Source organism: Asterias amurensis, chromosome 7, assembly GCF_032118995.1.
Source record: "Asterias amurensis chromosome 7, ASM3211899v1".
In the NCBI taxonomy this organism is placed as follows: domain Eukaryota; kingdom Metazoa; phylum Echinodermata; class Asteroidea; order Forcipulatida; family Asteriidae; genus Asterias; species Asterias amurensis.
The window spans coordinates 8977266-8990521 of record NC_092654.1 but is presented as its reverse complement, the minus strand read 5'-3'; the positions used below and the strand labels follow the sequence as shown (position 1 = coordinate 8990521).

At 38.3% G+C, this 13256-nt stretch overlaps 1 protein-coding gene across 1 annotated transcript in view; it reads right to left on the bottom strand.

Moving 5' to 3' along the window:
* LOC139939646 (metabotropic glycine receptor-like) overlaps nucleotides 1-4431 on the bottom strand; it is an 88029-nt gene extending 83598 nt beyond the window's left edge. The window contains exon 1 of the mRNA XM_071935692.1: nucleotides 3703-4431. Coding sequence (XP_071791793.1) covers nucleotides 3703-4292 — 590 coding nt within the window. The 5' untranslated portion in view covers nucleotides 4293-4431. The remainder of the gene's footprint in view (nucleotides 1-3702) is intronic.
* Between the last annotated feature and the right edge of the window lie 8825 nt (nucleotides 4432-13256).

Here is a 13256-nt window from a genome sequence, read left to right as displayed (position 1 = left end):
TTCACAATGACTATATATGGAATAAGTATTGTCGTCTAGGTGTTCTTTTAATAACAACTTATTGATTTGTGCTTTTCATAATCATAGTTAAACCAATGTTTGTACGGGAGAGATGGGTTGTTGCCGGCTTGATGTTTATATCCCAAGGTGGGAGTTTGCCGATTTCCCTTTACAGGAAGATCATCTAAGCAAACAAACAAAGTACATTTCTATGGACACTCTGGAAAATGCTTTGATCACATTATGTCTAGACTATTTTAAGGGGAATATAAATTCATACCTTCAGCTCCCCTGAGTTCTTTTAACTTTAAATAATTCTTGTAGCCCCATAACTAAGAGTGGCTCTTTAAGTTTAGCCTCGTTTGGGGCGAACTTGAATACACAAAAATTGAAAAGAAATGTCAAATGCTAAGCACAGTTTCACTTTGTAGTTAGGCAATAGGCAGTGCCCTTCTCTTGAGCACGCCCCAAGCTATATCTATTTTACAGTCGGCAATTACCTTCGGCACAGATAAAATCGCTCTACGTGATCAAAACAGTAAAATTTGTGAGTTATCTAACAACATAATGGGCATCGTCGTCATGTTTCCATTCTTAAAGTATTTATAGGGTCATGGATTTGTTGTTTACAACTATGTTTTGAAATGTGTTCACATTTTGTTGGCTTAGTCAATAAATAGGTCGTGGCAAGATGCATCCACTGTAAAGGGGTTATAACTGTTGATGTAGTACCTTGTAAACCATTATTTTTACAAGGTACTACACAAACTTGTCTTACAGTTGGAAAATCATAACAACAACAACGGTTTAAGAATGTTTCATTCACTTTGCTCAAGCGCAATATTGGTATGCCCTATCATAATATGCCTTTTTCAAGTTTGGCTGCTCTGTACGATCAAGTTCTGTACAATTCACTGTCATATCTGACCTTTTAAGTCAATACTTTTGGTGTTTACATCGGTGTCGAATTGAATAGTCAGTTCCTAAGACCCGTCTGCCATAATATTCTTTTTCAGTTTTGTATGCACCTCACGTTATTAACGGGCTGTCGTGCACATTGGATGCAGTAATAACAATTTGAAAGTTCATACCGATCCAAATCCTGCAGAGAAATGTTTCTGACTGGACTACTTTCAAAATCACCACTGATTATCTGGGCCCAGTTTCTATAAGCTGCTTAAAGCAAAAACACTGGGTTTTTTGCTTAGCAAAACTAACCAGGACACCGTACACATTTACATGACAAATTATATTTTAGCTGGGAACCTACTCTGGTTTAAAACATCGTTTTCTTATGCATACCCCTTTCTGTTTAAATGCCAAAACATCAGAACTATAAATTATTCCATGTTTCCTTAAACCTTGATTTTACATACGTCCCGAAGTCGAGACCAAAAGATAACTTCTTACAAGTCTTTTTCAAATCTTGTACATGAATGTTTTATTTCCTTGAAACTGTCTTTATGTTTTACTTTCGGTATCTACACGAATAGGATAAACTTGAGGTACTATAACACAAAAGGAAAAACAGTTCTATACACAGTACTTTCGATTTGCTAATTAGTGAAATTTGCCTGAAAACATGTATTATGAACGTAGATAAAAACATCGAAACAATTCACAAGTGTGTATTATTATTGAAAACTATATGACATTTACACCAATGATGGATGGTTACGGTGTTAGGCGTGTTAAGCGCAGTGGGGTTTATTTTATGCAACAAAGTGGGTTCCTTATTTTGATTAATTAATATTTATACTATGTCACCGTAGATGGGTTTCTTTCCAGTTTGTTTGTTTTGGGGTTTGTTTGTTACAGGGGGAACGGGTCTCTTAATCGTAGACTCAAATCAAGATCAAACGATTAGGGTCCAATGCAATGTGCCTATAAGCACATAAACTCACTCAGCAGTCAGCACATAATGGTATTGCTTATACTATAGCAGAAACACTCGGCCAATTAAGTTTGCACTGTTTTGGCTGGTGCCCGACCAAATTTTTGCTTATAGCAAAGAACTTTTGTCAAGAAGTATTTTCTGTCTAACAGCTTTATGAAATTGGGCCCTGGACTATATCCTTGCAAATCAGGCACATTGCACGAAGATGGCTATTTATAATTCTCTATTTATCATTTTCTAAGGTGTGAGCCACATGTGTCAACGCCAAACACACCTTTTAGATCCCACAACGATCCGAGGAAGATATATTTGACGCCATGCCGTGTATTTGGTTAGAAGCACGGGGCTCAAAAACAGCGATGTACAAGATCGGCAGTGTCGAAGTTGACACTTTGATCCATCGACTCTACGAGGATATTTCATCCTTCAATTTGGCTGCTCATCAGGTATGCTCCCAACTCATATATTTAAAGGCCTAGTAGAAAATTAATCATGGTTTAGACACTCAAAGGAAGTTGTAATTGGATTGGTAATTGGGCCGGCTCAGTTGTACGCAATTAGTGTTTATAATTACATGTACTACAGATCATCCTTAAATTCAAATAGTTGATGCATAATCATTGCTAATGAGGAAGCTGCAATGCGTCACCGAAAAACAAAATGGCGACCGAGCGAAGCGCGCTGTAGCTGCATTAGATTACCTCGCGTAATTTCTTTTAAATTACAAATTACTTTAGCCTCGACTACACTGATTCACAGATGCTGTTAAGCATCATTATTATGAGTGCGTGTTTACAAATGTCGCCGGCTATGAGGAAACGCATTACGTCACCGGAAACAAAATGGCGGCCGAGCAAGCAGCGCGCTGACAGCTGCATAGGTTACCTAGCGTCATTTCTTTGTAATAACAAATTACTTTAGCATCGATTACGCTGATACGCAGATGCTATTAAGCATTATTACATAATCTGAGTGCGTGTTTACAATTAATGTAACAAACATAAGATTTGCCTAGGGGAAGATTTGATCATGTAGACACAATGAGTAGCTTTCACCTCGACATTTGTTTTTATATGCGCACCCGCTGAGATCAATTTGCCAAATGAAATATATATAGAGAGGTAATTTAGTTGAGTGTCTTCATAAACTATACGTCTAAGCTTCTCATGGTTGATTTACGGGGTGGGGTAGGCCTTCATAGAAATAAGTACAAAGGATTTGAAAAGAACAAAGTATAACACCCATTGTTTAAAGGCAGTGGACACTATTGGTAATTACTCAAAATATTTATTAGCATAAAACCTATCTTGGTGACGAGTAATGGGGAGAGGTTGATGGTATAAAACATTGTGAGAAACGGCTCCCTCTGAAGTGCCATAGTTTTTGAGAAAGAAGTAATTTTCCACGAATTTGATTTCGAGACCTCAGGTTTAGAACTTGAGGTCTCGAAATCAACCATCTAAACGCACACAACTTACGTGTGACAAGGGTGTTTTTTCTTTCATTATTATCTCGCAAGTTCGATGACCGATTGAGCTCAAATTTGCACAGGTTTCTTATTTTATGCACATGTTGAGATACATAAACTGTGAAGGCTAGTGTTTCACAATTACCAATAGTGTCCACTGCCTTTAAGTAACAAAAGCCGTACGTAATTTTGTTTTATGTATATCAAAATTGCCACTGCTTTTCAGTGCGGAAAAGACATAAGGACAACTTTTTTGAGAATGGCAATTTTGATGTGGAGGAAAAATGCCAGCCGTACATGGGAAATTTCAATCAGAGTGAATTCGATTTGTACTCACATGAAATTAAACTCGTGGTCGAAGAACGGTACAGAGTAGGTTACCAGCCAACGGCTCGTCCTGTTGCAGTCAAAGTACGGTGGCCCCCATGAGCCAATGTTTTCCTCAACAAACACATACGAAGTGTTGAGTGGTTCCCCATTCGTTGTAGCATTCAGCCTGGGTATTAAATGACCCCATCTTACATCAACAGTGTGAACGAGGGTAGACCTACTTTTAAACTTTGTGAACCATTCCGTGTAGTGTAGCGAGCTTGAAGATGTGTAGTTATAGATTTTCCCAAGGTCCTGCTCGATGAGGGCACCGGTGTTGTCGAAGTGAGCACACGGGGAGAAAAGCTCCATTTTCGGGGAGAATCTGTGTCGATCAAACGCCACACATGATCCGGAAACACCGGGGTAATTTTCCACATTATTCCTGATAGAGGCGTAGATACAGTTGACATTGTAAAACACGCTGTTGTTTGCACGCTGTCTCGAGTAAAAACTGCTGAGAAGATTTGCTGTGTACACGGCCGCTGAGGCGTTTCCACTGAATGAATTGTAAAACTGTTGCGTAAGATTTATTTCATGGTAATTCCAATCGGACATTTGGTCTTTGTTCTGCTGGCAGTACTCACTTTGAGTGGCGTCATTCTTCACTAAAGCTAAGAATGCAAACAATTTCTCCTCTTGTCCGTTCACACTGGAAACCCCTCGGGTGTGAACCACGTTGTCTCCCGCCGACAAACGTTTCACACGAGAGGGGGAACTTCGACGACTACCCCTTGAATTATCCAGGGTACGTCGGGATGATGAGTTTCCACCCAAAGTACTTCTTTTACTTGCAATATTTTGCTCTTTTAAAAACTTCACCTCGTTGTTGTGTTCGACATCACTGAAGCTCTCGATGTTCTGTTTCTCAGGCTGTGATTTTACCACAGGTTGCTCGTTTACATTCCTTGGTACATTATGTCGCACTGTGTCCGAGGAGCGATACCCAATATTCCCATGGTTTGATACCGTTCCTCTCCAGTCATTGACGGCATTACTTAGCTCGACATTATCATCTGGGTTGTAAAAGGTGAATCGTGCATTACATGCATAATGACATATCACAAGCAAATAAACAATACACAGCCCTATGAGGAACGTGTGGGCAATGTTGGGCGACATTTTCATATTATCCTCCCGGGTCCCAATTTCATCTCAACATAACACACACACAGTACACACAGTTGGCTGTTTGCAGCAGCAGCAACCTCCAAAAGCTGGTTAACTGCAATAGGAAGACTCAACGTATACTCCTGCACCATAGAAGAGAGTAGGGCACCAGTGACAACTTAATAATTCCGGATTTTCAAACGAAGACGATGTACACTGTCCTCTTTCTCATCTTGTTTCGACTAGTGCTCGACATGTCAGACCCACTGTCGTGTTTTCCTTAGATGGACGTGATATGCGCGCCAAAACCACCCTCGTATAATATGTCTTTCTGTCTACAGGCGCATTCAGCGTGATCTGCATAGCACTGCAATCAGTGCACAATGTACATCACCCTTTTCTACGCACATCCAGCCATCCTCATCACACACAACGTGGAGACACCATCCTCTGCTCTGTACTGGCTGTGATGAACGCGATGTATTTACACCGTAGCATACAGTAGCTCACCAACCTACCTGCATAAATGCACGCTGATTCAGGGATATTATACTAGTTGTGAAATCTTGGCTCCAGGCGGTAGCTAGATAGAATGGCGCGCGATCGTGCCAGTACAACGACAGCCGAAGATGAGAAAAAAAGACATTCTTCGGGAGGGGAGACTATATAGAGCCTTAGATGTGTGTGGCGTTCAGACTCGCCTCTGAAGAAATCCGACCTGGCGTGTGTAATAATAAAGCTCACTCGCTTGTTGGTGTGCCCCCTATACTACAGAGACTAACAGTCTAAATCAGACGTCACTATTTCTGTTATCAGAGCACGAGCATTATTTTGGCGCGAATTCACCCTGCCGAAAAGATCACGCGGACGGTCCAAGTTTATGATGATAGTAGTCTACTCTGTAGGTTTGCCACGACTGTCTTTTTACATCGATATTAACAGACGAAGCAGGTATATGAATAGCACGTTCACCTATAGCTGCTGACCGCTTGGTTCTTATTGCATGTGTATCATCAGTCCATTATAGATCCACGTGTGTTTGCTCACTGCTCATATGCCTACAGGTTAATTATTCCCTGGGTTTATGTGCATTTCAAGTAGTGTGTTATAATGAGGGTGTGATCCAACAATGGTTTCGACTTAAAAACATCATCTATATTGAACATACGTGCTTGTGTAAACATATGGCTGAGGTGCTGTAGTTTTTGAGAAACGAATAAAACAATGTCACGAAAAAGAACGTATTTACTATAACCAATACTGGTAAGTACATTGTCCCTATGTTAAAATAATGCTCGTCTCCATGGACGGAACTTATTTTGGTGACACTGATTCTAAAAAAATAACTGCAGCACCTCAACAAGTAATATTTTAAGGGAAGCTTTCTATCCACCATCATCTTTAAACATTGAAAATCTGTGGACATTGTGTTAGAGTAGTTATTTAGAGTAATTTCCAATAGCTGCCTTTAAAGCCATTGGACACTTTCGGTAAACAGTATTGTCCAAAGGCCCACACTTCGTGTATCACAACTGATATAAAAAATAACAAACCTGTGAAAATTTAGGCTAAATCGGTCATCGGAGTCGGGAGAAAATAACCCACCCCTTGTTTCCGCACGTTTCGCCGTGTCATGACATGTGTTTAAAATAAATCCGTTATTCTCGACAACGAGAATTGGTAATTGTTTAAATGTTTTCTCGAAAAGTCAAGCATTTCATGGAATAGTATTTCAAGAGAAGTCTTTCACCATTACCTTCTGTAAACCCTGTAAGTTATGTGTAAATCTGTGAACTTTTTTTTTTCTGTTCTGAAAGTGTATAATGGCTTTAACTCATAGGGTCACTTGCACCAGACTGGCCTGATTATTCACAGAGCATGGCATAGCATATGCATATAAATGAACTGTTCTATCTATATATAAACCAGAAAGCTATAATGTGAGTGAGGCCGAAGCTAAAATCGAAACGAAGCGCTAAGGCCCCGTGGTGCAGTAACATCGGTGTCATCAACCCGTCGTGGCCAGGGGCTCAACGGCATTAAAGACGGGTACAATAACGGTGGATGTTGGGCACGATGTCATAGAGTTGCTTAAGCAAAAAAAAATATGCCAATTAAAACAAAATTATGCTAACCAGAAAAAGGTACCCAGCCAAAATACCATAACACATGTGCAATTTGTTACTGGTATCCTGCTCATTGCTGCTATAAGCATGCATGCTTAGCAATAATAAGCATCGGATACCAGTAACAAATAATCATTTTCTTCGATAATTTTGTCTTTGCATTATTTTCTGCTTAAGGGGCTCCATAGAGCTGCTAAGCACAACAATTTCCTTAGCATGAAATTTTTGTCTTGATAAAAACAGGATCACCAAAAAGAATTCAGCATGGTTTTCAGGACAAGCAACATGCAATAAATGGAAATTTAGTTGGTCATCCTGTTTTCATCAAGGAAGAAATTTCATGCAAAGCAAACGTTTGTGCTAAACAGGTCTATGAAATTGGACCCAGATCATCAGTTTCAGCCCCGAACACGAAGTTGGACTTCATTTTCAGTTGAACTGTTTATTATTTGTACAAACAAATAAATTAAAAAAATCCGGACTTTGGGTCATCGTGAAGACCAATTTGAACATCAACCAACCAAACAACCAAACAACGTTGAAATGCTCGTTGCCTCTCTGGCTTTTTGAGGTATGGTGGACACTAGGAGTGCACTGTTTGGTTTGGGCATCTACAGACAAATAAACCAAATGGTGTCATAGCATTGTGTCCATCATACCTCAAAATGGCCTATGGCAAATTTGAACTGGAGTATGTATTACCCGGGGTGGATTTCACAAAGGTAGTCCTAACTTTGGACTAGTCCTAGGCAATGCTAAGAGATAGGACTGGTCCTAAGTTAGGACCAGTAACTCATCCTAACTTAGGACTGATCCTATCTCTTAGCATTGCCTAGGACTAGTCCTAAGTTAGGACTGCCTTTGTGAAATCCACCCCTGAACACATATTGAAAATACACACAAAGTGGAATTCCTGTATCGATTGGTGAAATTAAGAAATGCGTGACATTTGAAGGGTGTAGGCGAAATAAACGCCCCCAAGAAATCAACAAACGCAGGTCCAAAGTGTCATTTATTCAATGAATCGGCAAAGATCGCGACTTCTGTACCCAATATTAAAGAGCTGTTTAACAACAACAAATATAGCTTATAACTGCTAAGCAGAAATAAGAAGACGATACCAGTCACAAGTGCACAATAATAGCTAAGCGGGGGAAATCGCTCACAAGAATATAGTTACCAGCCAAAATAGCATGTCGCATGTACCATCTATGACTGGTATCCTGATGACTTTTTTTGAAGCCGAAAATATTGTTCAGCGTGTTTTAAACAACTCTATGAAAAATCGTGACGCAGCTCTTATGAAGCACTGAAGATGTTCTCTCAACCTTATAGTCGAAACTAAAACTGCTAAGCAGAATATTTATATCAAGTAGAGAAGTAGGTTGGTCTTAATAAAACAAAATATTTGATTGACATGTTTAACTGTACTCTTAAATATTCCCGGTCAATGCCTGACACATTTCAAAATAATTGAGAAATGGGTCCAAAAGACGCACAATCTGAGATAAAAGTAATTTAACCCTTTTCCGGGTCAACCTGCCATGGTAAAAGGTCAGCCACGGGGACAAGGAATCCGAGTCCATTTTGATCTCAGTTGGTACCCTGTCTGTCTGCTATAGCAAATTATACCTCTCCAAAACTGTGTCCAGTTCAGAAGATTTTATAAGCTCACACAAATAAAGATATTACAATATTTGTCGAACACGTTTTATTTAAACGAATGCGACAGAATAAACAGGGAATTTGATCTCAACAGATGAAGTCGTTTTAATTCTCCACGGCACTATTATTGGAACGTCTTCTTGTTTGTATTATTGTCAATTATTTTGTGTGACGATGGTTTACAATAAATGGAACCTAAATGGTTCAATGGTTCAATTCTCAAAAAAAACAAAAATATTTTTGTTGAATGCCAGTACAACAATTGCTCGCATGAAGCTCACCAATTTCGTGATAAATACTGCCTACAGAAAGGAAACCGTTAAACAAAAACAAGCGAAAGATAGTTACATTCTAACTAGACAAATATTAAATTTCAGATTGCTGGAGTTGTTGTGAATTGAAAATTTTGTAATTAATAAATGTGAAAATAAAAGAAAGAATAGCTAAGACGACAGTTAGCTTGAACAGTAACTTGAAACGGAGGTGATATGATAACACTATACATCGTACAGTGAAATGCAAGGCATGATCGCACTCATACACTGTGTGGCCTAGGCATCTATTATTAAGTTTTCTGCAATAGTTATATTCAACAAGGTTGTGACATATTAACACGCTAAATGTTATGTCATCTTATGTTAATTAGAATCAGATTATGATATTGCTTCATTAATTTTTTCCTAGCCTGAACATCTGACGTCCACCTTCGAGGCTCGTGAATAACATCCTTGCGGATAAAGACAGGGGCCCAGTATAAATTTTCACCCGATTTTAATTACACATTTTGATAAACGTACCGGTAGAGGGCAGTATTACATTGGGACACAGAAACATAACAAGCCAAACAACCCGCCAGATGCTGTGCAAAATTGTAATTATGGAGATTTGTGATAACAAAAATGGTCATAACAACTAAAAGATATATTAAACAAAATAATGGTGTTGATGCGGGCGTGCGTGTTTGTGGCACTCCACTTGTGTAAAATTGTGTTCTGTCTTTTCAACAGCTTTCTACTGGCACCAGACTGGTTTCATACAAGTTTTCAGGATAACATCAATTACTAACACCTGTTTGATTGGGTCTTTTGTGTGGATTATACCATCTCTTATAAAGTCACCGTCTCTTAGTACTGTGTCAGCCATACTGGTGGACCAAAAGAATGGAACACTCTTCCAAATCACATAAAGGATGCTCAGACCATTTTCAAGAAACTCAGTATTCAAGTTATCTTTTGCAAAAAGTATTTTGTATTAATTTTGGTTTTACACCCATACGCTGTGTGTTCCACTGTATACTCAGTACTTTACCGAGCTCTGTGAAAACGTCACAGGCATATTACTCGGTGGGATTCGAACGCATGACCTTTGCATTCTGTAGCAGTGTCTTAAAGGTGTAATGTAATGAAGTTCATGTAACTGTCGCTATAGCGCCTTTTAAAAACTTTTGTTGGTTTTGGCGCTTATAGTACTCTGATTGATGATTAAGACAAACAAAATTGAAGGGGTTCAAGCTGAGCTTTAACTTCTGAATCCATTCGTTCAAAGCCATTTGACGATCAATAGTAAAATCCACAGATGATGCACAGCTGTGTTCATAGAATTAATTATGTTACCATGGTGACTGCTTCAACACAGTTAACAAATCGATAATGATTGGTTGTGGTGTTGTTGTTGTGTTAAATATAAAACCTCAAAGAACAATAGTCGATATGTTTGTTAAGCTCTTGATCATTTGTGGGAAGATGGGATGTCGGTGTGTTTTTGAGCAGATGTGCCGTGCTTTTGAGCAGATGTGCCCAATACAAAAACTATAGAATGGGGAAATCGCCTTAGCTTTCGATACAACCCGGACTTTCGCCTGACGCTTAAACAAGCACAAACAAACACATATTATTGTTTAACACAAACAGATAGTAAACGGATACGCTGGGAACAAATGAAACCAATATAAAGGTGGTTGGTGACGTATCGCCATGTTTTCATTTTCTCTGCCCTGCCCCTCCAGATTTTAGAGGGCATACCGTTAATATATAGTTTCATATTAATGTACAGTTTACAGGTGATCTTACCGGCAATTTATCATGTCTTTATGTGAGGCAAATGTTTTCGTTTATCCAAGGGACTAATTTTTTTCAAAAAGAGCATTAGTGCCGTTGATGATGATACCTGTAACCAAATTATCATTATGAATTCTTAACAGATTTCTTATTTCCCACATTAAAGGCCTATACCCGTACTTAATTTTTCACTGTAAACACTGCCGAGTCAGAATTGACCCGGATCAAGGTCCCGTAGGGTCTGACCCATTCCTGGGTCAGGTAAGACCCGGATACTGTGTCAAAATGGCCCAGAAATGGGTTAAACTGACGCAAAGTCCGAGTTAAGCTTCAATGTTTGATACTATCTGGGTCAGCCATACCAATACGGGTCAAACCCCCATTGGGATCTGAAATACAGGTAAAATCCTACCGTTTTTTTGTTGTAGAGTATACAACTATACTTGTTTTATACTAAATAACATTTTATAATTCATATAGCAAAAAAGCGAGAAATTGAACTTGTGATATTTATTTTGAGTGTGCGTTTATTCAAGCAGTGTTAAATTCAATAACAAACAATATTATTGATGTGTATGAGAAGTCAAATATTTTATTTTTTAGAAAATGCATTTTAAGTTTAATTGTCTTTTTTTCCCGTGTGTTTCTTTGATTGATTTCATTGATTGATTTCTTTGATTGAAAACTGTTACTTGTGATTGTTTGTGCATTATTCAGGCACTGTTGAATTTAATAACAATTAATTATTTATGAGTGTGAGAAGTCGGAAACTTTATTTTTAGAAAACAAATTTTGTAAGTTGAATTATTTCTTTGTTTTATTTTAATTTGTTGTTGAGTCTTTGTTTGATTTCAGTTGTTCAGTGAATGGTAAAATAAAATGGTAAAATAAAATTTAAAACTTTTACATGTGACCATGCGTTATTTAAGCACTGTTAAGTTTATTAATAAATAATTATTTTTATGTGTGAGAAGTAAGATGTTTTATTTTTAGAAAATTTATTTTGTGTGTGTGGGTGTGTGTTTTTCGGGTTAAATATAGTTTTATAGAGCAACAATTATTGTTCGGGAGAAGTTTTTAAAGTATGCATCATGGACAACGACCTATTTAATTATAGGCCTTTGCTATTCCATACATTATTTGACACGCAGTGAGCGATTGAATCGAGATTATAATTATTTCAGGAGACTGACGAATTTTTCGACTGACATGCCCTTTGAGCCTACCACACTGACCATTTTTTGGCTTAACATAACAATTTAAAGTGTTATTCAATAACATATAAGATGCATGGTCAGGATTCATTGCCCTTTACATTATTATGCAAAAACATTTCGTTCAATTGAAAAACATACAATACAGCACTATTGGCTTACCCAAATAATTGTGTTTCAGCATTGTTTGCATCAAGGAGGAGTCTAATCAAATTAACCGCGAGAGCGATGCGATTCGTGGGTGATAGCGCCCTCTCGCGGTGCAAATTGTGACAATCAAACTAATAACCAACTGGGGCCGTGGGTCGGGTGGGGCATAAAGGTGGCGTTGCCGCATTGTGGATATATGGGAAAGATACGGAGGGTGCAAAGAGTGATAACCATAAGATAAACCGAGATAGAGCAGAAGATGAGCGTCTTCTATTTTCTATTGTCTGTTCCGTGATCAACAGTGTTTTTAATTGCGCTAAAATATAAAGCTGTTACAAAAGTGACCCAATACTATAACAAAAATGATATTATTTGAAAGGCTGTCTAAACCGCACCACATGGCGGAGGCCATTGATTTTACTTGCAAATAAAAGGAACACGTTGCCTTGGATCGGTCGAGTTGGTCTTTGAAAAGCGTTTGTAACCGTTTTTTTTTTATTAAAATGCATATGGGTAGAAAGATGTTGTAAAAGTAGAATACAATGATCCACACAAACATGTCTCGAAATTGCGTGGTTTTCCTTTTACTTCGTCGACTAACACGGTCGGCCATTTATGGGAGTCAAATTTTTGACTCCCATAAATGCCCGACCGTGTTAATTCGCACAGTAAAAGGAAAACCACGCAATTTCGAGGCAAACTTGTGTGGATCATTGTATTCTACTTTTAAAACATCTTTCCAACCATAGCCTATGCATTTTATAAAAAGGGGTTACAAACGCTTTTTATAGACCAACTCGTCCAACCCAAGGCAACGTGTTCCTTTAATTACTATTGTGTGGGGGTCAGCTGAGTTATCAGTTTACTAACGACTGGACAAATCCAGAGGTCCTTTGTTTTTCATTGAATAATTATTAATACATCACTGTGTATTAAGTTGATATCAACTAATTTATAATGTTAAGAATATGTTGACTTCCATTTATGATAAAAAAATACATCCCCCTTAAAGGCAGTGGACACTATTGTAGTTACTCAAAATAATTATTAGCACAAAAACCTTCCTTGGTAACGAGTAGTGGGGAGAGGTTGATAGTATAAAACATTGTGAGAAACGGCTCCATCTGAAGCGACGTAGTTTTCGAGAAAGAAGTAATTTTCCGCGAATTTGATTTCGAGACCTCAGATTCAGAATTTGAG